Below are 24,377 nucleotides of genomic sequence, written 5' to 3' on the forward strand. Positions count from 1 at the left end.
CTGCCCAAAGGCCCAGAGAGGGCAAAGCTCTGACCAGAGCTGCACAGCAAACTGGGGAGAGCATCTTTACACCTGTGTTCCTCCCTGCCTGGAGTTTTGAGCCACCACAGTACTCCCCGCTCTCCACTCAGAGCTGCCAGTCTGCCGGGCCCTGAACTGTCCCCAGAACTCCCAGTGCTCTGCAGAGGCCCCCTCCTGCCGCTGCCTGCCTGGCCACATCCAGCAGGGCAGAGAATGCCGAGGTAAGTCATTGACCTAGAGGCCAGAGACCCAAGGTCAGGCTGAGGAGGGGCTTGGAGGACATCCTTTTGAATCCACAAGTACAGTCTGGCCATTTACGGAAGGTACAACGTGTCCCTGAGGGAGGGCCTTTCCCCAAGGTCTGGATCAACCTGCTCACCTCCCCTTTGGGCCATCACTGCAGAGGGGATGGTGCTCCTGGATTCCCAGCTCACTTGGGCACACACACACTCTCTCTCTGTCTGCCCTGGCAGCCCCTAACCCCTGTCAGCCATCACCCTGCTCCCCATTGGCCCAGTGCTCGGTGAGCCCCACAGGGCAGGCACAGTGTCACTGCCCCAAGGACTACCATGGCGATGGGACGGTGTGTCTGCCCCAGGACCCATGCACCATCAACTACGGTGGCTGCCCCAGCAACTCCACCATGTGTCTGTACCAGAGACCAGGCAAGGTGAGCCAGGGCCCTGAGTCGGGCCTGTGCCGTGGGCCCCCCACCCACATTGGAGACTGGACCCTGGGCAAATCATGGGCCTCCTGGGAGCCTCAGTTGGCCCACTTGTAACACAGGAAGAGGATGGCAGCCCTCAGCGGGCAGGGTGGTGGCTGAGCATAGCCTTATGGGTGCCAGTGGGTCTCGTGAATGTGATGCCACCCTCTTTGCCCTGCCTGGGGGTCCAGGCCTCCTGCTTATGTAAGCCAGGCTTGGTCAGCGTCAACCACAATGCCTCCGCGGGCTGCTTCGCCTACTGCTTCCCTCACTCCTGTGACCGGTCAGCCACCTGCCAGGTGACCCCCAATGGGAAGATCAGGTGGGCACATGAGCTTCGGGATGGGCACGGGGGACAGAATGGAGAGGGTGGTCTGGGCAGGGGCAAGGGTGCCTATGTGGGCATCCTCAGCTCGAGGGCCCACGGGGTCAGGAGGGTGAAGGCCAGGAGGTAGGGACTGGCCACACGCCCTGCTCTGACCAGTTCTACCCATGGCCCTAGCTGTGTGTGCAAGGAAGGCGAGGTGGGGGACGGGCGTGCCTGCTATGGACACCTGCTGCATGAGATACAGAAGGCCGGCCAGCTGGGTGTGGTGTTCCTGCGGCTGAGAGTCTCCCTGGCCATGCTGGGTGTGTGACCCCCCACCCCAACCTGCCTGTGACCTTGTCCCTCATGCTCCGCATTTCTGGCAGGGAGCGAGGGGCAAACCCTGCAGACATGCCCCGTTTCTTTGCCCCCAAGCTGTGGAAGCAGTGGGCTGTGCTGGGGTGTGTGATTGGAGGTGGGAGCTAGCTCCCCTTGCCCCCGATCCTGGTGCCTCTCGTCTACCCTAGACCTAAGCCCAGTGCCCTCCACCCAGCTCTCCACAACCTAGGACTGATGCATGAGGGTTTTCCAAATCCGTTCTGATCTCCCCTCTCATGGTTCCCAGACCAGGGCTGCCGTGAGATCCTCACCACGTCGGGCCCATTCACTGTGCTGGTACCGTCCCTCTCGGCCGTCACCTCCAAGATCATGAATGTGAGCCCCGCCCCCTCGAGGAGCTGGCTGCCAGCCCTGGCCTCCTTCCTGGACCCTGCCCCAGGCTTTCGGGCCCTGAGACGGACCCCGGCCCAGGCTCTGGGGAACTGAGCCCCGGGAGGCCACTCGTCCCCTCCATCGCTGGGACAGGGTCGGCATGGCGACCAGCAGCCACCCTGGGCCCTCTCAGCGCCCCGCTCCCTTTGTGCCCACAGGCGTCCCTTGCCCGGCGGCTCTGCAAACAGCACATCATCGCAGGGCAGCACGTGCTGGAGGAGCCGGGGACCCAGCAGACACGCAGGTGGTGGACGCTGGCGGGGCAGGAGATCATCGTCACGTTCAACCGCTTCACGGTAAGGAGGGCCACCTCAGCCCGGAGACCAGGGCACCCTGGCAGGGGACACCACCTGGGGCAGAGGAGTGGGGGTGGAACGTCCGAGGCTGGCGCGTGGCGTGGATGAGCCCAAGGCCTCGCGTCTCAGCAGAAGTACACCTACAAGTACAAGGAGCAGCCCCAGCAGACGTTCGCCGTCCACAAGACCAACTACCCAGCCGCCAACGGTGTCTTCCACTTGGTCACCGCCCTGCAGTGGCAGCCCCCACCAGAGCTGCCTGAGGACCCCAAGGTAAGCCAGCGCTCTCCCCTTGCCCCACCTGCTGTCCCTGTGTGACCCCTGACCCCCCACAGAGTTCAGAGAGTGGAGCGGCCTGTTCCAGGTGGGGCTGGGACAGAGCTCCTTCCCCCCACCCCCCGGGGCTGAAGCAGCCTCCTGCTTTTCTCTGGGGCTTTCATGCTCATCCCTCGCTGCAGAGGACCATCGGCCAAATCCTTGCCGCTACTGAGGCCTTCAGCCGCTTTGAAACCATCCTGGAGGTGAGTTTGGGTGGAAAGGCCCTAGCCTGTCTCATCTTTTGTGCAGGGACCCCTCATTGCTAACCTCCCGTGATCTGGGGCTCTGGAGCAGCTCTTGCTCATGCCCCCATCCTAGAACCTGCCCTTCACCATCCTGGGGTTCTGTGGTAGCATGAACCCATTGTCGCTATCTCCCACTTCCTCACGGACGATCCCTGCAGGCTGAGGGTGGCAGGGCCTAGGCAGGGCTCAGAGGTGGAGGCTGGCCACAGAGCCTCCCTGAGCCTCCTTCCCACCACCACAGAACTGTGGGCTGCCCTCCATCCTGGACGGGCCTGGACCTTTCACGGTCTTCGCCCCAAGCAATGAGGCTGTGGACAACTTGCGCGATGGCCGCCTGATCTACCTCTTCACGGCGGTAAGCTCGGTGGGGAGAAGGGATGGGGGCGGCAGGGCACTGGGGCCTCCAGAGGCCCCTGCCAAGTACTCTCTCCCCTACCAGGGTCTGTCCAAACTGCAGGAGCTGGTGAAGTACCACATCTACAGCCACGGCCAGGTGAGAGGCTCTGCTGGGCAGGGGAGCAGCCTGTACCTGCGGCTGGGCTTCTGGAAGCTTGCCTGTAGGTCCTGCTCTCCCGGGGCCCCTTCTCCTCTCCCCAGCCGTCTGGACTCTCATAGTAGGGACCAAGGTGGTAGCTGTGACTCACCTGGGCAGGGCTGTATGGGGCCCTACGGTGTGGCTCACGCCTGGCCTAAGGCCACCCCCTCCTCCACCCAGCTGACTGTTGAGAAGCTCATCTCCAAGGGCCGGGTCCTCACCATGGCAAACCAGGTCCTGGCCGTGAATATCTCCGAGGAGGTGAGCTCCACCAACCACGTCTGGAATGAATGGGCCAGTGGAAAGGCTGGTGATGCCTGGCTAGTGGTGTGGCCTCTTTCAGATGGGCCTTTGTGCTCCAAGCCCCATGGAGGGCAGGCCTTGGTGGGGGCCGTGTGGGAGGCGGGCACTGATCAAATTCCTCTCCTGGGGCCCAGCAGAGCTGGTCGGCTCCAAAGACGGGGAGGGTGGGCACAAGTCTGGTGGGGGTGGCGCTCCATGTGGCTCAGGGCCCGGATGCTGGAGTGGTTTTGCCAGAGCGGGTGGCACCGCTAGGGAGAGGGAAGAGGAGATGGCCGGGCTGTAGGGGTAAGGGCGGCAGTGGGCCCAGGGGCCTGCCGGGCTGGGCGGCTTGTACACTGGGCTCTGCTGAGCAGGGGCGCATCCTGCTGGGACCGGAGGGCGTTCCACTGCGGAGAGTGGATGTGCTGGCCTCCAACGGTGTGATCCACATGCTGGAGGGTGTCCTGCTGCCGCCCACCATCCTGCCCATCCTGCCTAAGCTCTGTAGCGAGGAGCAGCACCAGATCGTGGCGGTGAGCTGCCGGCTGGCCTGCGAGCCTGGCCCCACTTGTTCTCCTCCAGCGGGTGGGGAGGCTGCCGGTGGGCCCGGGGCCTGGCCCCTGGCCCCATGCACCCACCTGCCTCCCTTAGTGCAAGGCCTTAGCAGTCTTGCTGGTTGTTCCTTCGAGATCACTCCCGCATCTTCTGGCCTACCGGCCCCTCCCCTTGCTGCGACTGCCTCACTCCCACACTCAGCCCTTCCCCATGGCACGGCCTTCGCCTTTGCTCTTCCTTCTGCTCTGGCCCTCTTGTCGTTGACTCTCTCATACCTCGGGCCTTGGCTCCGGGCCCCTTTCCTAGGATCTGCTGAATAAATAAACCACGACTAACTCTACCTGCCTCCCCCTTCCCTGCCCAGGGCTCCTGTGTGGACTGCCAGGCCCTGAACACGAGCACGTGCCCACCCAACAGCGTGAAGCTGGTGAGTGTCCCTTGGCCTGGCCCTCGGGGCTGCCCAGCGAGACCGCTGTCCTGGATCAAGGTGGGGAGGAGGGGCTGTGAGGCTCAGCTGGACCCAGAGGCTCAGCCCCTCTCAGCCCCACTAAGGGGAGGGGTGCTGGATCCAGAGCACTGAGGGGTCTCTGGGCCAGCACTGCCTGGCAAGGGGGGCCAGCTCAGCACCCACACTGGCTGACCTGCTTTGCACCACCCACCCCAGGACATCTTCCCCAAGGAGTGTGTCTATACCCATGACCCTACCGGCCTCAACGTCCTGAGGAAGGGCTGTGCTCACAACTGCAACCAGACAGTCCTGGTGAGAGCCTGGGCCAGGGTGCTCACTGTGCGGTCGCCCGGGCCTCCCCTCGGGGCCGGAGCGGCCTGCCTCCCTGGGAGAGGGGCTTTGCCTGGCTCTACAGAGGGGGCCGTGGGAGCAGCAGCGGCCTGGGTGGTGGAAGTGGCAGACCCCAAGATGAGCCCTCCGATGCACTTTTGTCTCTTACAGAAACCTGGCTGCTGCAAGGGGTTTTTTGGGCCTGACTGTGCCCAGTGTCCTGGGGGCTTCTCCAACCCCTGCTATGGCAAAGGCAATGTGAGTCTCCCTGCCCCGGGGGGAGGTATGTGAGTCAGTCAGGGCTCCCTGTGTGTCTCAGCTGGCCTTGGGTTTCCCACATCCAGGCAGTGGAAGTTGGGCCATATGGTTTTTAGTATTTAAATTAGAAATAATTAGGGCAGGGCATCTGGGTGGCTCAGTCTGTTGAGCGGCTGCCTTCGGCTTAGGGTCCTGGGATTGAGTCTCGTGTCGGGCTCTCTGCTTGGCGGGGAGCCTGCTTCTCCCTCTCCCTCTGCCTCTCCTCCTGCTTCTGCTCTCTGGCTCACACTCTTTCTCTCTCGCAAATAAATGAATAAAATCTTAAAAAAAAAAATGAATGAATTAGGACAACACTTTCGGGTTCCCGCCCTCCTTGGGAGCTTTGTACTATCATTTAGTAAACCTTGCTTTGCTGCCCACCACAAAAAAAGAAATAATTGAGTAGTTGGATTTTGGCTCCTGTTTTCCTAAAGGTTATTTGTCAGTGGTTCTCCTTTTTTTTTTTTTTAAAGATTTTATTTATTTATTTGAGAGAGAAAGAGCGAGAGCACACAAGTGGGGTGAGGGGTAGAGGGAGAAGCAGACTCCCTACTGAGCAGGGAGCCCAATGCGGGGCCTGAAGTAGGGACTCCAGGATCACGACCTGAGCCAAAGGCAGACACTTCACTGACTGAGTCAGCAGGAGCCCCGGTCAGTGGTTTCCTTGGGTGTTCTGTTTTTGCCACTTGCTAACCTCAGGGTTGTTTTAGTGCCGGGCCAGGGATCAGCACAGGAGTTGTGGATTTCTAGGTTGAGCCAAGGTCACCCATGAAGGTTCCAGGGCTGGGGTCTTTTGGGGAGCCAGTGATTTAGAGATCCTTTCCAGGGTGAGGCCTTTCAGGGGGAGCAGGGTCTCCCAGCCAGCCCGAGGACAGTGTGGGTGTGCAGGGAGAGGATGTGGCCAGTTCCCACCCCATGACCACTCCTGCTTCCCACCCTCCCCCAGTGCAGCGATGGAGTCCGGGGCAACGGGGCCTGCCTCTGCTTCCCAGACTACAAGGGCATTGCCTGCCACATCTGCTCCAACCCAAACAAGCATGGAGACCAGTGCCAGGAAGGTGGGTGGTCCCAGTCCATGCGGCCCATCAGGGAGAGAAGGGGCTGCTTGGAAAGGGGGCTGGGGACCCCCAAGAAGGGAAATGGATCCCCAGGAGGAAGGTGAAAGCCAGAGGGAGGGGAGGAGGATTTGAGAACAAAAATAAGTGATGTCTCCTTCCCCCACGCCAGGATGAGAGCTGGGGTTTAATCCAAAGCAGGCAGGAGTCAGGTCAGACGCACAGAAGAACCATGGATGGTGGTGTTAGGGGCAGGGCAGCTAGAATGAGGTGACTGATAGCAATGAATGGTTGCTATCCCCTTGCATGTCCCCTGCCTGCCCACCGAGTATGGGGTGGCCCCTGATTTGGTGACCCTGAAGTCTTCTGTGCTGGTGGCCATCCTCCACGTTCCCAGCCGCCCCTCTGCCGTATCCTGGCTCCCTGTCAGCCCTGCCACTGCCTCACCTTTCCCTTTCCCATATCCTCCCTGCAGACTGCGGCTGTGTCCACGGGCTCTGCGACAACCGTCCGGGCAGCGGGGGTGTGTGTCAGCAGGGCACATGTGCTCCAGGCTTCAGCGGCCGCTTCTGTAATGAGTCCGAGGGAAGCTGTGGGCCCGCAGAGCAGGCCCAGAACTGCCACCAGCATGCCCGCTGCATCCGCCAGGGGGGCGTCCCCAGGTGAGTGTCACTTTTCCTCTCTGCTCTGTCCCTGACCATGCGTGTCGGTTGGTTCAGCCGCTGGCCTCTTCCAGAGGCTCACGGGAGGCCCTTCGTTTACTTGCTGCAGGTGTGTCTGTCTCGATGGCTTTGAGGGGGACGGCTTCTCCTGCACACCCAGCAACCCCTGCTCCAACCCAGACCGTGGTGGCTGCTCGGAAAATGTCAGTCTCAGGGGCCCCTTCCTGAAGTCCTGACCTGGGGGGTGGGAGGTGGGGTGGAGGGGGACTCCCCTTCCCTCAGCCCTCTGCCTTGCAGCCCCGGGTCACGACCATGGCTCTCATAGGCCGAGTGTGTCCCTGGGGCCCGGGGCACCCACCACTGCACATGCCACAAAGGCTGGAGCGGGGACGGCCGCGTCTGTGTGGCCATCGATGAGTGCGAGCTGGATGCCAGAGGCGGCTGTCACGCCGATGCTCTCTGCAGCTACGTGGGCCCCGGGCAGGTGAGGCTTGGGTGGGTGGGGGGGCTCGAGGCGGCAGGCGCGGGGTGTGGGAGGGGGTATTGGTTCTAGGGGACTCTCACCCCTCCCAGTCTGGCTCCAGGAGCAGCCACTCCAAGAACTCCAGCTTGGGGTCTCAGTGAGAACCCGGGTCTGAAAGGTCATGTAGTCAGGTCCAGAAGCAGCCAGAGTGTGGGGGAGACAACAAGGCTGGGGCTGAAGGCATGTGCCACTGCCAGCCCCAGGCCACTCGTTCTACTCCAGAAGGCTGTGGCTCCGGTCCCTCAGGGATGAGGACTCTTGTAACCGGGGCCATGAGTCCTCCGCTCTACCTGGCTTCAGAGCCACTGTCTTCTGACAACTAGTTCCTTCCTTCCCTCATCGGGTTCCCATGGGGAACCTGGCACGCTTGTCCCAGTTCTAGACTTAGGAATGTGGCGCTGAGCAAAGCAGGAGACTCCGGCCCTAGGGGAGTGACATTCCCGAACTTCTAGACACCTGCAAGTCCAGCTGTGGAGTTGGCAGACTCAGACCCCAGCCACGGGGTCTCAGCCTCTGGAGCTTTCTCCTGAGGCAGGTCGGGCCATGACCTTAAGCACCGGGTGGCACTCATGTGTCTACTATGCTGACGGGGAAGCCAGGCCTGGCTTGGGGCCTGCGTGAGCAGGGACCTGCCCCATGATGGCTGCACCCCCCTACCTCCGGGGCCTCAGTGCTGAGCGCCCAGCTGGCCACAAGGGCTGGCACGCCCAGCTCCATGAGGAGCTGCTTGGTTCTAAAGTGCAGAGCCAAGGACTATAATAAACAGGTTGAGATGCTCCCAACTTGCCCATGAGGGTGACTGGGACCTTGGAATGTCGCCAGTCACTCAGCGGCAGTGGGGACGAGTCCCGGACACGGGCATTGAGTGGGAAGACTCAGAGCAGGGTGGCAGCGTTGGGGGTGGGTGTGTGCCACCATCCCTGGGACCAGCCTCCGAGACTCCTGCCCGCTCGCCACATGCTGCTGGCCTCTCTCAGGCCTGAGAGCAGAGGGGTACCAAGTCTCCTCGGATGCTTCCTTGCCAACGCCGTCCCTTCTTGGGACCCCTGCCAAGAGCCAGGCTCCCCTCAGTGCCTCGGGCTCTTGGTCTGGAGTAGGGGTCTCCATGGAGGGGCCTGGGAGATGCTCCTCAGGTCTGACCAGGCCTCCCCAGGAGACAAAGCCCAGAGAGAGCGGGGGAGCAGAGGAGGAGAGGGTGGCTGCCCCTGGTGAGCTGAGACCCTCTGCTCCCAACCTCTCTAGAGCCGGTGCACCTGCAAGCTGGGATTCGCTGGGGATGGCTACGAGTGCAGTCCTATTGACCCCTGTCGGGCAGGCAACGGTGGCTGCCATGATCTGGTGAGGGGCTGAGGGGGCCCGGGGCCTGGGGAGGCTCTCTGGGTGGGCCTTGGCTCTGGTCCACTCTGTGGTGTCCCTGTCCATGGCCAGGATTGGAATCTCTCTAAGCCCCAAATCTAGACCCTGTCACCCCTTCACCCACAGGGCGGGGCTTCCACTCCTTGTTCAGGCCCCAGCCCCTGCCTTGGCCCTGTCGCCAGCCCCTCCCCCACTTCATGCCCCGGTGGCTACCCCGACCTCACTCCGCCCTAATACCACTGCACCTCTGCCTGTGCATTCCAGAAGGCCTGCTGGCTATCTCCTCCTGCTGTCAGTGCAGGCCTCTCCTCCTGGATGCTCCCCTGCCCTGGGCTTTGCCAACCCATCTGTCATGATGGGGTGGGGTAACTCATGTCAAATGCTTAGTGAGCTTGGAGAGCAGGACCATTCAAACCAAGGGAGCAACATGAATGTAGACTGGCTGGCTGGACAGACAGTGGGGCCAGGTGGCAAGACAAACGGCAGGAGGATAGGCAAGAAGGGTGAGATGTAGGCTGGGTGCGGTCCAGCTTGCCATCTGCGTGCTGAATGGAGGCTCCTGTCTTTTTGCCCCACCCTCACCCCAGGCCACCTGCCGGGCAGTGGGGGGAGGTCAGAGGGTCTGCACGTGTCCCACTGGCTATGGGGGTGATGGCTTCAGCTGCTACGGAGACATCTTCCGGGTGAGTGGGTCCCTATGCTTGGGTAGGGGGAGTCCTCTCATGTGCCTCAGGTGGGAAAGGACAGTACTTGGGGTCCTGGTGAGGAAGGTCCTTGGATTTGTTCCTAGACTGATGACCTCAGCTCTTTCTCTCCCCTTAGGAGCTGGAAGCAAATGCCCACTTCTCTGTCTTCTACCAGTGGATCAAGGTAGGACAGGGCAGAATACTGGGGCTGGGGCTCAAATCCAGGAAGCCTCCCTGGATGTAGAGGCACTGCGTAAAATCTCCAACAGCTGGAGGTGGGGGCAGGCCTGGAGGCTGGGAGCAAGCAGATTCAGGTAGCTGACTTCATCACTCCTCCTGTCCCCTGTCACCACACGCACAGAGTGCTGGCATCACTCTTCCCACCGACAGCCGAGTCACAGCCCTGGTGCCCTCTGAGTCCGCCATCCGTAGGCTGAGCCCCGAGGACCAGGCCTTCTGGCTGCAGCCAAGGGCACTGCCGCAGCTGGTCAGGTGGGCAGCCGTGGCAGGGGCCTAGGGTGGCGAAGAGCCTTCTGTGTGAGAGCCCGCCCCTCCCCAGAGGCTCTCATTCCGGCTTATTTCCACCTCTTGGGGTAGAGCCCAGTCCCAGAGGTCTCTGTCAGTTACACTAAACTTGTTCCACGCCCCACAGGGCCCATTTTCTCCAGGGGGCCTTCTCCGAGGAGGAGCTGGCCCGGCTGGGTGGGCAGGATGTAGCCACCCTGAGCCCTAACACACGCTGGGAGATTCACAACATCAGTGGGGTACGTGGTGAACCCTGGGTGGCGGAGGGGGCCATGCGGGGCATGGGAGGGAACTCCAGGCCCCCAGCTTCCCATCCCAGGGCCCCGGGAGGCTGAGCTTGAAGTCCCGCGGACCTGCCCAGGGCCAGCAGAGGGGTTCCTCAGAACTGTGTCCTTGCGTCAGCAGTGACCGCCCTGCCAGGTGTCACTTGTGTATCCATGTCTGCATGTGCTCACCTGTCCCTCTTGTGCATGGGCCCAGGTGTGGATCAGGACAGCCGTGCTCGATTCTGAGGGGGTCCAGCCTGGGCTGGGGGCTGCCCACAGAGGCCTGCATGCCCGGCAGACTCTCTGTCAGTGCCATGCCAACTCCCAAGTGTCTGCCTGTGCCTACCTCTGGCTGAGTTCTGCTTGCTGCTTTCCAGAGGGTGTGGGTGCACAACGCCAGCGTGGATGTAGCTGATCTCCTCGCCACCAACGGTGTCCTACATGTCCTCAGCCAGGTACGGCCAGAGGGGTCTGTGCCTGGAGGGACCTAGGCTGAGGGGCGCTGGTGTGCTGATCAGCCCCGGGGCTCCCCACGGCAGGTCTTACTGCCTCCGAGGGGGGACGTGCTGCCTGTGCCGGGGCTGCTGCAGCAGTTGGACCTGGTGCCCGCCTTCCGCCTCTTCCGGGAGCTGCTGCAGGTAAGCAACAGAGGAGAGAGTGGGTGTGCCCTCTTGGGGTGCATGGCTCCAGGCCTGAAAGGAGACAGCTGGCTCCAGGGACCGGCCCGAGGGCAATGAGGCCCATCGGTGACCCCGGCCCCTTGCCCTTAGCATCACAAGCTGGTGCCCCAGATTGAGGCCGCCACGGCCTACACCATCTTCGTGCCCACCAACCGCTCTCTGGAGGCCAGTGGCAACAGCAGCAGCATGGTGAGGCCCCCCGGGATGGGGCTGCTGCAGGGGAGGGGAAACCCCCAAATGACCCTCCCATCCCACGGCCAAGGGACAGTCCTGGGCCCTCAGCTGTCCCCGGAACCCCTGAGCTTCTCCATCTGGCTTCCCGGCCAGGACGCAGACACTGTGAGGCACCACGTGATCCTGGGGGAGGCACTCTCCGTGGAGACCCTGCAGAGAGGGGGACACCGCAACTCGCTCCTGGGCCCGGCCCACTGGCTCGTCTTCTACAACCATAGCGGCCAGGTCTGTGGGGGTGGCGAGCTGAGAGTCTGCAACCTCTGCTCCAAAGACTAACTGTCCTGGGAGACCCCCCTCCCCACCCCCCACCTGCCTGTAGCCCCACGGCGAGGGTGGCAGTGTTGGGAGGTGGACTCAGCCTTCCCCCGCACTCTGCAGCCCGAGGTGAACCATGTGCTGCTCGAAGGCCCGGTGCTGGAGGCCCCTGGCCGCTCACTGTTTGGCCTGGCGGGGGTCCTGACCGTGGGCTCAAGCCGCTGTCTGCACAGCCACGCCGAGTCCCTGCGGGTGAGAGGCCGAGGCCCGGGGCTGGCGGGGTGTGGGGAGAAGAACTGAGGGGGTTCAGAGCTGGGAGGTGCTGGCTGGCCTGGCTCCAGGGAGGGGCACTAGGTCAGGGTGGGAGAGGAAGGAAGGTGGGTTTGGGGGCCCCACCCCAAGACCACCTGACTCCCCCCAACCTCCCCAGGAGAAATGTGTAAACTGCTCCAGAAGATTCCGCTGCACTCAGGGTTTCCAGCTGGAGGTAAGGACAGGGGCTTAAGCCGTGCCCTCTGCTCTGCATGCAGGTGTCTACCGTCCCCCCACCCCACCCCATGCAGGACCCAGCTGGCTGGCCAAGTTGTGGGAGATAGGGCAGCCAGGGCTGCTCCTTGTCTCCTTGAGGCTTGGATGCCTGGGCCCAGGTCGGCCTCCTGCCTCCATCCCTCCCTGATCTGCTGTCCTGTTCATCCACTGATAGCTGTCTGCCTGTCTTCCCATCCACTGCCCTGCCACTACCCAAGCCGCAGGTTCAGCCCTCCCACCTGTCCCTGTTTCCAGGACACCCCCAAGAAGAGTTGCGTCTACAAGTCCGGCTCCTCCTTCTCCCGGGGCTGCTCTTACACATGTGCCAAGAGAATCCAGGTTTGCCTGGAGCACCCCACACCCCCGAGTCTGACCGCAACGGGGGAGGCGGCAGTGCAGGCCCAGGGGAGGATCTCAGACTAGATTTCAAGGGCAGAGATCAGGGCTGGGACTAGGCTGAGCCCAGTGGAGCAAGGGCCCAGAGGGAGAGGTCTGAGGTCAGTGGGGCCACTGTCTGTGGCCACATCCCCGGGAGTGGGGATCAGGGGAGGGAAAAGGAGCTCGGCCGGGACACCATTAAGCAGGACCCAGGGGAAACTGTGGGCCCAGCATTATCCCTCGCTACAGGATTCAATACAGCTGTCCCTGGCCCGAGGCTCCCTTTCTTCACCCCTGCCACGGAGAGGGTCATAGAAGGCATCCTCCATTTCCCCGGTTCTTGCTTGCTTCGTTGTCTGGCTTTGTGGCCTGTCCCCACCGCCCCCTCACGTCCCTCTTCCCCGCACCTGGCCTATGCCGGGCATCTCCCTGCCCCCTCCCCACAGGTGCCCGACTGCTGCCCTGGCTTCTTTGGCACACTGTGTGAGCCATGCCCAGGGGGTCAGGGCGGCGTGTGCTCGGGCCATGGGCAGTGCCAGGACAGGTTCCTGGGAAGCGGGGAGTGCCGCTGTCATGAGGGCTTCCACGGAACCGCCTGCGAGATGTGTGAGTTGGGCCGCTATGGGCCCAACTGTGCTGGAGGTGAGTCCCGGGGAGGGCAGAGGACAGAGGCACGGAGACAGCCCAGCCAGGGCAGGGTGGAGGCACTGGGCAACTCCTGTCCTCCCTTGTCCCACTCCCAGTCTGTGACTGTGCCCACGGCCTGTGCCAGGAGGGGCTTCAAGGGGACGGCAGCTGTGTCTGTAATGTGGGCTGGCAGGGCCCCCGCTGTGACCAGAGTGAGTAGCCTCAAGGGGGAGAGGTGGGTGACTCCTCGGGAGGTGGTTCCCAGTCCAAACGACCAGAACCTTCTTCCTGCCCCCACCTTTCCCAGAGATCACTGGCCCTCAATGCCCAAAGAAGTGCGACCCCAATGCCAAGTGAGTGAGCTCAGCCTCGGGCTGGTGGGTGGGTAGGGCCCCTGGGGTCAGGCACAGCCCAGGCTGGGCTAACGCCGTCCCTCCCAGCTGCATACAGGACTCGGTGGCAGCCCCTGCCTGTGTCTGCGCCGCGGGATACTCCGGCAACGGCAGCTACTGTTCAGGTTGGGTCCCGTGGAACGTTCTGGGCATGCACCCTGAGATTTTCCATGTAATTTCACCCTGACGCTTTCCCTGTAGAGCCCTCCCCAGTCCTTGTGGGGCTAGTTTCCATCCAGGTCCCATCTTGGGCCTCACCCTTCCCTCGACCTCTTCCTTTCTCCCCTGCCCTCCTCCCCTGTGCCCACGCTGTCCCTGTGCCCGCTCCTCACAACTCTCTGGGATCCTCTGCCCCCCAGAGGTGGACCCTTGTGCGCACAACCATGGGGGGTGCTCCCCTCACGCCAACTGCACCAAGGTGGCCCCCGGGCAGCGGACGTGCACCTGCCACGATGGCTACACAGGAGATGGGGAGCTGTGCCAGGGTGAGGCTGGGCCCCCCACCCTGGGTGGACATGGGGCTAGGGCTCTGGCTTCAGGGTTATAAGGCCAGGAGAGGCTGAGAGGCCCATGGGGGGCACTGAGAACATGGCAGTGAGCCACTGAAGCCACCATTGAATGAAAGGGCTGCCCAGGGCCACCTCTCATCCCAGTGTCTCCCCCTGCAGAAGCCAACGGCTGTCTCATCTACCACGGGGGTTGCCACGTCCATGCTGACTGTATCCCCACAGGCCCCCATCAGGTCAGCATAACAGATGCAGACACTGGGGCTGTGCCTTTCCCTCAGAGGGTGGGGCCCCCCACAGACCAGGCCGGGGAGGAGGTGCTCCTTCTGTCTGGGGCGCTGGTCTGCTCTTGGCTCCCAGTAGCCACACTGATCAGGATTTGGGACAGGTCTCCTGCAGCTGCCGTGAGGGTTACAGCGGGGATGGCATCCGGACCTGTGTCCTCCTGGACCCTTGCTCCCAGGTCAGGATTCAGCCCCACCTCATTTCACAGGGGAAGGGGCTGAGGCAGGAACCAGGCCTTCTTGCCCCCGTCAGAGTCCTAGGGGCCTCCTCTAAAGGATGAGCCACCCTCCCACAAGCTCAAATCTGACCGCTGAGTAGCAAACAGGGCTTTGGGGGTTGGTCAGGAGTCTTCATGGTCCCTTACCCAGGGTTGGATGGGGCCAACCCTGTCTCTCTCCTGTCCCCACGTCAGAATAATGGAGGCTGCAGTCCCTATGCCGTGTGCAAAGGCGCAGGGGATGGCCAGAGGACGTGCACCTGTGACGCGGCCCACACCGTGGGCGATGGCTTCACCTGCCGCGCCCGAGTTGGCTTGGTAATGGTGCCCAAATTGGACCCCTGACCCAGCCTTGGCTGTGACCCCCTTGGGCCTGACCCACGATTTTGGTTAAGACCCCAGATTTGATCCTGTTCCTGGCCTTGACCATGACCTTGACCCCCTGACTCCACCTGGGCCTGACCCAGCTATGATCCATGAAACAAATCCTGACCCCAGCTCAGACCCCCGGCTTTCCTTTCCTCATCTCTGCCTTGGCCAGACCTTGGGCCGCAGGTGCTGGGACAGGCACCAGGCCCTGAATGGGGGCCACCCAAAATCTGAGCTGATCCTCGCCCCCCCAGGAGCTCCTTCGGGACAGGCATGCCTCATTCTTCAGCCTCCACCTCCTGGTAAGTGACCAGCTGGCTTCGAATTCTTTGGTCCAGCCTGGGCCTCTTTGATCTGCATGTCCCGCCGGTCTCCGGGCCTCCATGTTCTCATTTGGTTAGGGGGCTGGCTGTTCTGGTCTCTCAGAGTCCAAGTCTTTTTTATTTTATTTATTTGAGAGTGAGTGAGCAAGAGAGAGCACAAGCTGCGTGGGGGAGGGGGCAGATAGAGGCAGAGGGAGAAGCAGACTCCCCACGGAGCAGGGAGCCGGTGATGCCGGGCTCGATCCCAGGACCATGGAATCATGACTTGATCCAAAGGCAGAGGCTTAACTGACTGAGCCACCCAGGCGACCCTGAGAGTCCAAGTCTTTCCTGGAGGATCCACAGATGCCCCGAGGTGGTCACAAGTTGCCCATCTTCTACTGAAGCTGTTACTGCCTCCCCACAGGAATACAAGGAGCTCAAGGGTGATGGGCCTTTCACAATTTTTGTGCCTCGCGCAGACCTAATGACCAACCTGTCGCAGGTAAAGCAACCCTCCCCCTGGGAAGGGATGGGCCCTGTGGGGCAGGAGTGGGTATGGGCAGGGACAGCAGTCAAGGCCTCCTTCTACCCTCATGATTCCCACTCCAGGATGAGCTGGCTCGGATTCGCACCCATCGCCAGCTCGTGTTCCGCTACCACGTGGTCGGCTGCGGGCGGCTGAGCAGCCAGGAGCTGCTGGAGGAAGGCTATGTCACCACGCTCTCGGGGCACCCGCTCCGCATCCACGAGAGGGAGGTGGGCCCAGGCCCCTACCCCCTACTCCACGTTGGTCTGCCCCCGCCCTGACCACCTCACAGACCCGGAACTCAGACTCAGCGGCAGCTTTCAAGCCCTGCCTGCGAGCACCTGAGTCCTATCCCTTCACATTGAAGACCCTTTTACTTCCCCTGGGCCGGGACGGGGTTTAGTGAGAGGGAGATAAACGAGTCCATCTCTGGACCGTGCCCACCACCGAGGGCCTGTCCTCCGGCTGAGGACTTCTGAGCCTAGCCCGCTGCTGGTGCTCGCTCTTCCCGCAACCCCACCCGGTCAGCCAGGCGGTGGGTGGTGTTTACCCCGCGGTCTTGGCCCCGCCCACCTTCTGTCCCAAGCCTCGCCCAGTGCAGGCCCACTGGGGGCCCTGCCCCCAGCTGGGGCCCCGCCCCCTCAGACTCTCAGTGCCCCACCAACGGGCTTCCTTCGGTCTGGCCCGGCCTCCAGGGCAGCATCTATGTCAATGACTTCGCGCGGGTGGTGAGCAGCGACCAGGAGGCGGTGAACGGCGTCCTGCACTTTATCGACCGGGTCCTGCTGCCTCCTGACGTGCTACACTGGGAGCCTGACGCTGCCCCTGCCCTGCGGGTATGACCTGGACACAGGCCTGGGAGCTTGCCAGGGGCCTCCTGCGCTCCCTCCCTGCCTGGCCTCAAGGCTCACCTGTGCTTTCCCGCAGAGAAACGTCACCGCTGCGGCGGAGGGCTTCGGTTACAAGATCTTCAGCAGCCTTGTGAAGGTACTGCTCCCGCGTGCGGGCATTTGTGGCCGTGTGCCTGTCCGTGTGCGAGTTGACTGTGTGTACGTTCACCTGTCTGCACGCTCCTCTGTGTGTAACCCTGTGCCTCGTGTGCACACAGGCCTTCTGAGCCCCCATATGAGCACAGGGTGTGCTTCTGTGTGCCCATGTACCTGAGAATAGTCGAGGGGTGTGCAAGTCTATCCCTGCATGTATGTCCATGTGCATCTGCCTGGGATGGCTACAGAAGGCAGCTGGCGGGAGGGCCACCTGGGTCCCTGGAGCCCCTTCCTGGACTTTGTGGTCCAGCCCCTTACCTCCGGCCCACAGTTTCTGACTGTCACACCTCTGCTAACCCTTGCCAGGAGGCTGGCCTCCTGCCCCTGCTTCAGGATGCGTCGCATAGGCCCCTCACCATGCTGTGGCCCACAGACTCCGCCCTGCAGGCTCTGCCGGCCGACCGCCAGGTCTGGCTACACCACGAAGACCACCGTGACAAGCTGGCAGCCATCCTGCGGGGCCACGTGATCCGCAACATTGAGGTGGGTGTCCCCCAGTCCTTGGTCCCCACTGCCTGCCACCCAGCCTGTCCGCTCAGCTCTAACCGTAGCTCCATCTTCTCAGGCCTTGGCATCTGACCTGCCCAACTTGGGCCCACTCCGCACAATGCATGGGACCCCCATCTCCTTCTCCTGCAGCCGTGCCCGGCCGGTGAGTCTGGGAAGCAGGGGGCAGGGACTCTGGAAGTGGGGGCCCGTGATGCACTTGTGACCCCATGCACTCTCCTTCCTCTGCCGGCAGGGTGAGCTCACAGTGGGGGAGGAGGACGCCCGCATCATGCAGAGGCACCTGCCCTTTGAGGGTGGCCTGGCCTATGGCATCGACCAGCTGCTGGAGCCACCTGGCCTTGGGGCCCGCTGTGACCGCTTTGAGACTCGGCCGCTGCGGCTGGTGAGAGAGGTCATAGGTCAGAGATGGACAGGCAGGAGCCCTAGCTGACCTGTCCCATCCATCCATTTGATTTTGCTGTTGGCTTCTGTTCTTTCCAGAAGATCTGCAGCATTTGTGGGCTGGAACCGCCTTGTCCTGAGGGCTCACAGGAGCAGGTGAGGCCCTGGGAGCTGGGTGGGAGTTCAGGTAGGGCCCAGGGACCACCAAGCTCAGACTATTTGACTCCTCTTGGCCCAGGGCAGCCCCGAGACCTGCTGGCGATACTACTCAAAGTTCTGGACATCCCCTCCACTGCACTCCTTGGCACTGCGCAGCATTTGGGCCCGGTCCAGCCTCTGGGGCCAGCCCCAAGGCCTGGGCAGGGGCTGCCACCGCAACTGCGTCACCACCACCTGGAAACCCAGCTGTTGCCCTGGTCACTACGGCAGTGAGTGCCGAGGTGAGGGTCCTGAGGCCGCAGGTGCTGCTCTGGAGAACAGGTGTTGGGGTGGTGGTATGGGGGGCAGGTGTGGGTGGTGAGGGGATTTTAGCAGGAGAGAACACTGGGTGCAGTATCTAGGACTCTGCTTAGGGGGTGGTGCGGCTTCTGGAAGGGGCTTGGCTGTCCCAGGTGCAGGACCGGCAGTGTGGCCAGTCTGGGGCTGCATGTGGTAGGGGGTCCTGAGGAGATCCCCAGCCCCTTTCTTCCCCCACCTGCTAGCTTGCCCTGGTGGTGCTGGCAGCCCCTGCAGCGGCCGTGGTGTATGCATGGATGGCATGAGTGGCAGTGGGCAGTGTCAGTGCCACGCGAGGTTTACAGGGACGGCGTGTGAACTCTGTGCCCCAGGGGCCTTTGGGCCCCAGTGCCAAGGTAGGCTGTCCTGCCCCCCCCCAACCCCGCCCCCTCCTACCCTGCCCTCTGAGCCCTGGGGCCCCCGCACCGACCCCATCCTCCTGCCTGTCCCTCTCCCCAGCCTGCCACTGCTCCTCCCATGGGCGCTGTGATGAGGGCCTGGGGGGCTCCGGCTCCTGCTTCTGCGACGAGGGCTGGACAGGCCCGAGCTGTGAGGTGCAGCTGAGTGAGTTCTCTTGGCATCTGTGCCCACCCTGCACGCTTGTACCTGTCTGCCGACACCGGCGCATGTCCTGACTGCACGCTCAGGCTGAGGCCCTGAGGGGTGGGTGGGAGGGGGGCCTGGGGGACCTCCAGGAGGGTAGCTTCTCACCTGGATGTGTGGGGTGGGCCCTGGGGGACAGAGCTGCAGCCTGTGTGTGCCCCACCCTGCGCACCCCAGGCCGCATGCCGTGCAGACAACAGCTGTGAGTGCGGCCTGGGCTATGAAGGGGATGGACGCACATGCACAGGTGAGCACGGGAGTGGGATGCGAGACGGGAGCCCCTCTGGCCCTGGCCCCTCCTGTCCCCTCGTCCTGCCACTCCCTCCCTGTCCACAGTGGTGGACTTGTGCCGGGATGGGAATGGTGGCTGCAGCGAGCATGCCAACTGCAGCCAAGTGGGCACCGTGGTCACCTGTGCCTGCCTGCCTGCCTACGAGGGCGATGGCTGGAGCTGCCGGGCCCGCGACCCCTGTGTGGACGGCTGGCGCGGAGGCTGCAATGAGCATGCTGACTGCTTGAACACTGGCCCGGTGAGCAGCCGGGGAGCCGAGCCGCAGGGCGGGGAGGCTCCACGGCGCGGCCCCCCAGGTCCCTGAAGAGCACCCGCCCGCTCTCCCGCCCCAGAACACGCGGCGTTGTGTGTGCCATGCCGGCTACGTGGGTGACGGACTGCAGTGTCTGGAGGAGCCGGAGCCACCTGTGGACCGCTGCCTGGGCCAGCCACCACCCTGCCACGTGGATGCCGTGTGCACGGACCTCCACTTCCAGGGTGTGCTTCCCTGCCCGCCCCCAGTGGCCCTGCTTGCCCTCGGTGCCGCCGGGCTGATCACGTGTCCCTCCCTTCTGCAGAGAAGCAGGCCGGGGTCTTCCACCTCCAGGCCCCCAGTGGTCCCTATGGCCTGAACTTCTCAGAGGCCGAGGCGGCCTGTGGGGCCCAGGGAGCTGTTCTTGCTTCTCTCCCTCAGCTCTCTGCTGCCCAGAAGGTGTGTGGGGCCCAGGGGTCTGGAGCCGAGCCTGTGGGGGGCCCTCGGGTTGGGCCTGAGGTCTCAGCGCGCTCTCCTTCCCCTACAGCTGGGCTACCACCTGTGCCTTGTGGGCTGGCTGGCCAACGGCTCAGCAGCCCACCCGGTCGTCTTCCCTGCGGCAGACTGTGGCGGTGGCCAGGTGGGCGTCGTCAGCCTGGGCGCCCGGGAGAACCGCTCGGAGTGCTGGGACGCCTATTGCTACCGTGAGCTAGGTGCAGTGCCCCCTGCCCCAGACCCCCCACCCCCCACCATGCCCTGGCTCTGCCCCTTCCTACTGACCCCCTGAACCACCTTTCCCGCAGATGTGGCCTGCCGGTGCCGCCGTGGCTTTGTGGGTGACGGGACTAGCATGTGCAATGGGAAGCTGCTCGACGTCCTGGCTGCCACTGCCAACTTCTCCACCTTCTATGGGGTGTGCAGGGGCCCAGCCTTAGGGAGGAGGGTGGTGGTGGTGGGGGTAGCTGGGGTCCCAGGGGAGGGAGCCTGCCCACGGTCCTATCTCCCCCCCTTCCCAGATGCTGCTAGGCTACGCCAATGCCACCCCGCGAGGTCTCGACTTCCTGGACTTCCTGGACGATGAACTCACCTACAAGACACTCTTCGTTCCTGTCAACGAAGGCTTCCTGGACAACATGGTAACTGGCAGGGGCTGTGGGCAGAGCCAGGCCCGATGCCCATACCTCTGGCTGCTCTGGGCCGACAGCCTTGCTTCGCCCACAGACGCTGAGTGGCCCGGACCTGGAGCTGCACGCCTCCAACGCCACCTTCCTGAGCACCAATGCCAGCCAGCACACTGTGCTCCCTGCCCACTCGGGCCTCAGCCTCGTCTTTAGCGCTGTGGGCCCGGACAACAGTTCTGGGGCTGCTGTGGTGAGTCTGGCCACTGCACCTCCCCTGCAGGCCCTGGCCGTCACCTACTAGGCCTGACTCTGGTCTTCCTACAGGCCCCAGGGGCAGTTGTGGTTAGCCACGTTGTCGTGTGGGACATCATGGCATTCAACGGCATCATCCACGCTCTGGCCAGGCCCCTTCTGGCTCCCCTACAGCCTGTGAGTAGGTGATGGACCGGGGTGGGGGTGGGGGATAGAACAGCAAGGGGGTTAGTGGACAGCCCTGGCCTGCCTGGCTTTGACACTTTCCTTATTTGCAGCGGGCGGTGGTGGCCCCTGAGGCTCCACCGGTGGCGGCAGGCGTGGGGGCTGTGGTAGCGGCCGGAGCACTGCTTGGTGTCGTGGCTGGAGCCTTCTACCTCCGTGCTCGAGGCAAGGCCACAGGCTTTGGCTTCTCCGCCTTCCAGGTAGGGCCATGTTGTGGGGGCGGGGAAGGGGCTGGGGGTGCCTGGGTCTATCGACCTTCCTTGAGGTCCCTCACCACACCTCTCTTCTCAGGCAGAAGATGATGCTGAGGAGGACTTTACCCCGTGGCAGGAAGGGACCAGCCCAACCCTGGTCTCTGTCCCCAACCCAGTCTTTGGCAGCCACGATGCCTTCTGCGAGCCCTTTGATGTGAGTGTGGGGGCTGAGGGGCGGCAGAAAGGGGCCCGAGGCCTGGTTTTGGCCCAGCCACAAAGGGTCCTCTCCCCACCCCCAGGACTCAGTGCTGGAGGACGACTTCCCCGACACCCGGAGGATCCTTGCAGTCAAGTGAGGCGGCCGGGGCTGAGCAGAGGCATGAGCGAGAGGGAGACGGCTTTTATTGCCCGCCTTGGACCGAGGCCCAGCGTGGACGGGGCAGGATGGGGGAGGACCTGCTCTGGACAATAAAGGCGCCCTCAGCGGATGTGGGCCATGTCGCCGAGAAAGGGCGTCTTCATGCAGCCGGTGCACAGCTGGTCCATCCAGAGCGGCGCCTCGTGCTGCAGGGGCGTGCGGCGCGGGTAGAAGGTGAAGTCCACGCGGTAGTTGAGGAGACAGCTGAGGGAGGCCATGTAGAGGTCCGAGAAGCGCACGAGGCGCCGGGAGAAGTAGGTGGGGTTGTGGAAGGTGCGGAAGATGCTCCCGAACTGGGCGTTGAACAGGGCTTTGGTGATGCACCTGTGGGGGAAACACAGGGCACTCGAGGGGGCCCAGGAGCCGCGGCACGGGGAAGCCCTCCCTGTGCCCCCCACGGCCCACCTCAGCTCCTGCCGCTCTTTCAGCCAGGCCGCCAGCACCTGCTGCGATTCGGCATCCTGGTACGTCTGTGGGAGACCAGAGGGTGCTGGGGTGTGCCCGGGCGGCAGCCCTGCCCTTCCCCCACGCCCTGCCCCCGCCCCACCCCCCCGCCACCTGCATGCGCTCCAGCAGCCCCGTGAGCGCCTGCTGCCACGTCAGCGAGTGCATGTACTGCTCCGTGTTGATGATGCGGATCTCGCGCTCCAGCTCGGGGATGATGGCCCCCGTGCGCCAGCCGTGCCGCAGCATGAGGTCCTGCCGTGCAGGTTGGAGGCATGGCTCAGCGGTGATCGGCAGGGGGTCCCTCCCTCCCTCTCTCCTCCCGGGGCCCAGCCTTGCCCGCTCACCGCCAGGTCGCTGTACAGGTGGTCTCCGAAGTAGAGCACGCGGGGCCCACGCCATTCTGTCAGGCGCAGGAAGTCGTACAGGTTTCCCTGCGGAAAATGGGGGCTACCGCTGAGCACAGTGTACTGGGGGCTCCCGTGGGGCTGCCGGAACCCCGCCCTGTCCTCCACCGCCCCTCCCATATCCCTAGAGGCAGCGAGGCCCCTCCAGCTGGACGCCCAGCTGCCCTTTCCCATGGCCTCACTGACCCGGGGCTCTGGCCCTGGTCTCCTCCCCCTCACAGTCGGGAAGGGGGTCTCCCTGCCCCAGGAAAGTCTCCTGTGGGCCTGGCACGGTGCCCTGTGCCTCCAGGGCCTCCCCTCCCTGTGGCCTCACACCCGCCCCAGGGATCCCACGCTGTGGGAAACAAACCACAGCAGCAAGCTCATGGCCCTGCAGCCCTTCCTGTCCTCCCAGGCCGGAGCCTGGAGGGACCCAGCCGAGCCATCTGCCCTGCCGGCTCCAGAGCCAGAGAAGAGATGAAGGCAGTCAGGCTTAAACACAATAGAGGAGGCTCTCGGGAGAGCAGAAAATGGGGCAGGGGGCCCAGAGCAGTAAGTGCAGCAGCCGCCAGGGCAGGTGCCCGGAGCCCACAGCCCAGCAATGAGCAGAATTCACACTGGGCACAAAGGAGTCAGTATCGAGGCAGCCCCTGCTGCAAGCGGCCAGGAGAAGCGAGCCATGGCGACACAGGTGGTGGCCAAAGGCTCCATTGCTGAATTCAGCTCAGGTGGGCAGTCAGGTACGAGGGGGTGTGTGCCGAGGATGGGCCCCGAACCAAGAGAGAATCTTGAGGGCCAGGTGCTGCATCAGGCAAGATGGAGCCTGGGGTTCCCGCAAAGGGAGCCAGGGAGGGAGCACAAAGACGAGAAGCCAGCAGGATCCAGGGCATGCATGTGTCTGCACGTCCACGCGCGCGCGCGCGTGCACACACGCACGCGCACACACACACACACACACACACACACACACAGTGAAACCAGATCATCAGGCATAAAGAAAAGGCTAAAAGCTGCAAAAGGAGAAAAAGTCCCATGTTCCCTACAAAGGTGCGTGACCCACCTCAGGCTTAGCTAAGATGCTGAGACAAAGGAGCCGAGGGAAAGAGCCTGAGCCCAAAGAGACCATGGAGAGCTGGGGCCACAAGGCTAGGAGTACTGCCTGCAGGTCAGGCCTCGGCTCTGGATACCACAGGCTGGCTAACACCCCCCCCCCCGCCCCGCCCCCGGAACCTCCACCCTCAAGGAGACCAGCTCAGCCAGGATTTCCGCATTCCATCCAGCACTAAATGCCTTAATCCTGCTCCTTAATTGCCACCCAACCCTGGCACTAGGCCCCCTAGGCCCCCTTCTCATCTTCCTATACACCAGCTAGGAAAAGGGGTCTCCCCCGAAGGCCCGTGAGCTGCTCCTACAGCTGGTCTGGCCGTAGCAGGGTGGTCAGCCCCAAGTAACAGTGCCACTGATCGTCTGGGGGACTTTCAGTAAATGCCTGGCTAATGTGAGGGCTTTGTACCACAATTCAGGAGAACACTTTTCTTGGTTTGTTTACACCCTACCTCTTCTGTGGATGAGGAAAAGCACGGCACAGAGAGGCCAAATGACTCGTCCAGACTCCTTCAGCTAATGAGCAGTAAACTTGAAACTCCAACGCAGGCAGCCTGACCAGACCTGTGCCCTCATAGCCGTTCCCTGGTGCCCCGGGACACAGTGAGAGGGGGCAGAGGCACGGCAGGCGTGTCGGGGTGCGGCAGGGCCCAGGAGGCTATGCAGCTGCCCCCTCCGAAACCTGGGGCCAGGGGGAGGCCACCCGCATGGCACTCACCTGCCGATAGATTTTGCCCTTCTCTAGGCTGGTGATGCGGTCCCAGTGCAGGGAGCCCTTCTCATCGAGTTTTCGGAAAGGCCTGGTGCAGGACGGGGAGGGGGCAGTAAAGGGCTGGATTTCCAGTGTGGGGCAGGACTGGGGGGGCAGGCACCATCTCCATTGGCCACGTGCTGACAAGGGGGTGCCCCCACCCCAAGCACGCAGGGTGCCAGGCAAAGGCCAGTTCCCACGCCCCGGCCCCATCACCCCAGTGAGGCCCATACTTGCGCCGGTCGGTGAAGAAGCTGGGTTTGTCTGCCTGGACAATGACCACATCGAAGAGCTGACGCCAGTCGGGGCCCACCATGTGCCGCATCCCCTTGTCCCTGGGCAGAGGCAGAGGGAGGGCAGAGGTGGGACAGGCAGCAGTGGGGTGGAGGGGCCTGAGGCCCCTCCCGCAGCCCGTCCCACCCCTCCTCCCCACCCAG

At 63.2% G+C, this 24,377-nt stretch overlaps 2 protein-coding genes across 5 annotated transcripts in view; one reads left to right on the top strand and one right to left on the bottom strand.

Moving 5' to 3' along the window:
* The window catches only part of STAB1 (stabilin 1), a 27,178-nt gene extending 5,844 nt beyond the window's left edge, over positions 1-21,334 (top strand). Inside the window, exons 7-69 of one of the 2 annotated variants that reach the window (XM_032868246.1) lie at positions 132-242; positions 495-691; positions 919-1,049; positions 1,230-1,357; positions 1,660-1,748; positions 1,964-2,101; positions 2,231-2,374; positions 2,560-2,622; positions 2,906-3,019; positions 3,104-3,157; positions 3,380-3,460; positions 3,856-4,014; positions 4,401-4,463; positions 4,701-4,796; positions 4,986-5,072; positions 6,058-6,169; positions 6,642-6,828; positions 6,938-7,031; positions 7,154-7,312; positions 8,594-8,689; positions 9,295-9,390; positions 9,530-9,577; positions 9,755-9,885; positions 10,046-10,157; positions 10,562-10,639; positions 10,724-10,822; positions 10,955-11,053; positions 11,192-11,323; positions 11,477-11,605; positions 11,784-11,840; positions 12,137-12,220; positions 12,706-12,901; positions 13,003-13,098; positions 13,194-13,239; positions 13,327-13,403; positions 13,638-13,763; positions 13,947-14,020; positions 14,173-14,247; positions 14,482-14,604; positions 14,910-14,957; positions 15,385-15,462; positions 15,570-15,716; positions 16,182-16,322; positions 16,414-16,473; positions 16,839-17,015; positions 17,098-17,184; positions 17,275-17,424; positions 17,523-17,579; positions 17,662-17,863; positions 18,125-18,274; positions 18,378-18,482; positions 18,661-18,768; positions 18,858-19,051; positions 19,146-19,290; positions 19,371-19,504; positions 19,593-19,758; positions 19,849-19,958; positions 20,062-20,181; positions 20,267-20,416; positions 20,491-20,595; positions 20,697-20,843; positions 20,935-21,051; positions 21,137-21,334. In XM_032868246.1, coding sequence (XP_032724137.1) covers positions 132-242; positions 495-691; positions 919-1,049; positions 1,230-1,357; positions 1,660-1,748; positions 1,964-2,101; positions 2,231-2,374; positions 2,560-2,622; positions 2,906-3,019; positions 3,104-3,157; positions 3,380-3,460; positions 3,856-4,014; positions 4,401-4,463; positions 4,701-4,796; positions 4,986-5,072; positions 6,058-6,169; positions 6,642-6,828; positions 6,938-7,031; positions 7,154-7,312; positions 8,594-8,689; positions 9,295-9,390; positions 9,530-9,577; positions 9,755-9,885; positions 10,046-10,157; positions 10,562-10,639; positions 10,724-10,822; positions 10,955-11,053; positions 11,192-11,323; positions 11,477-11,605; positions 11,784-11,840; positions 12,137-12,220; positions 12,706-12,901; positions 13,003-13,098; positions 13,194-13,239; positions 13,327-13,403; positions 13,638-13,763; positions 13,947-14,020; positions 14,173-14,247; positions 14,482-14,604; positions 14,910-14,957; positions 15,385-15,462; positions 15,570-15,716; positions 16,182-16,322; positions 16,414-16,473; positions 16,839-17,015; positions 17,098-17,184; positions 17,275-17,424; positions 17,523-17,579; positions 17,662-17,863; positions 18,125-18,274; positions 18,378-18,482; positions 18,661-18,768; positions 18,858-19,051; positions 19,146-19,290; positions 19,371-19,504; positions 19,593-19,758; positions 19,849-19,958; positions 20,062-20,181; positions 20,267-20,416; positions 20,491-20,595; positions 20,697-20,843; positions 20,935-21,051; positions 21,137-21,193 — 7,136 coding nt within the window. In that variant the 3' untranslated portion in view covers positions 21,194-21,334. The remainder of the gene's footprint in view (positions 1-131; positions 243-494; positions 692-918; positions 1,050-1,229; positions 1,358-1,659; positions 1,749-1,963; positions 2,102-2,230; positions 2,375-2,559; positions 2,623-2,905; positions 3,020-3,103; positions 3,158-3,379; positions 3,461-3,855; positions 4,015-4,400; positions 4,464-4,700; positions 4,797-4,985; positions 5,073-6,057; positions 6,170-6,641; positions 6,829-6,937; positions 7,032-7,153; positions 7,313-8,593; positions 8,690-9,294; positions 9,391-9,529; positions 9,578-9,754; positions 9,886-10,045; positions 10,158-10,561; positions 10,640-10,723; positions 10,823-10,954; positions 11,054-11,191; positions 11,324-11,476; positions 11,606-11,783; positions 11,841-12,136; positions 12,221-12,705; positions 12,902-13,002; positions 13,099-13,193; positions 13,240-13,326; positions 13,404-13,637; positions 13,764-13,946; positions 14,021-14,172; positions 14,248-14,481; positions 14,605-14,909; positions 14,958-15,384; positions 15,463-15,569; positions 15,717-16,181; positions 16,323-16,413; positions 16,474-16,838; positions 17,016-17,097; positions 17,185-17,274; positions 17,425-17,522; positions 17,580-17,661; positions 17,864-18,124; positions 18,275-18,377; positions 18,483-18,660; positions 18,769-18,857; positions 19,052-19,145; positions 19,291-19,370; positions 19,505-19,592; positions 19,759-19,848; positions 19,959-20,061; positions 20,182-20,266; positions 20,417-20,490; positions 20,596-20,696; positions 20,844-20,934; positions 21,052-21,136) is intronic. The other variant, XM_032868247.1, reaches the window with a different exon arrangement.
* Positions 21,223-24,377, bottom strand: part of NT5DC2 (5'-nucleotidase domain containing 2) — an 8,721-nt gene continuing 5,566 nt past the window's right edge. For 2 of the 3 annotated variants that reach the window (XM_032868252.1, XM_032868251.1), the window contains exons 9-14: positions 24,174-24,275; positions 23,908-23,989; positions 22,047-22,133; positions 21,814-21,954; positions 21,661-21,725; positions 21,223-21,579 (exon numbers count right to left, since the gene is read on the bottom strand). In XM_032868252.1, coding sequence (XP_032724143.1) covers positions 21,318-21,579; positions 21,661-21,725; positions 21,814-21,954; positions 22,047-22,133; positions 23,908-23,989; positions 24,174-24,275 — 739 coding nt within the window. In that variant the 3' untranslated portion in view covers positions 21,223-21,317. The remainder of the gene's footprint in view (positions 21,580-21,660; positions 21,726-21,813; positions 21,955-22,046; positions 22,134-23,907; positions 23,990-24,173; positions 24,276-24,377) is intronic. The other variant, XM_032868253.1, reaches the window with a different exon arrangement.

The sequence above is a fragment of the Lontra canadensis genome, unplaced genomic scaffold (genome assembly GCF_010015895.1).
Source record: "Lontra canadensis isolate GAN:19392208 unplaced genomic scaffold, GSC_riverotter_1.0 scaffold35, whole genome shotgun sequence".
Taxonomy (NCBI): domain Eukaryota; kingdom Metazoa; phylum Chordata; class Mammalia; order Carnivora; family Mustelidae; genus Lontra; species Lontra canadensis.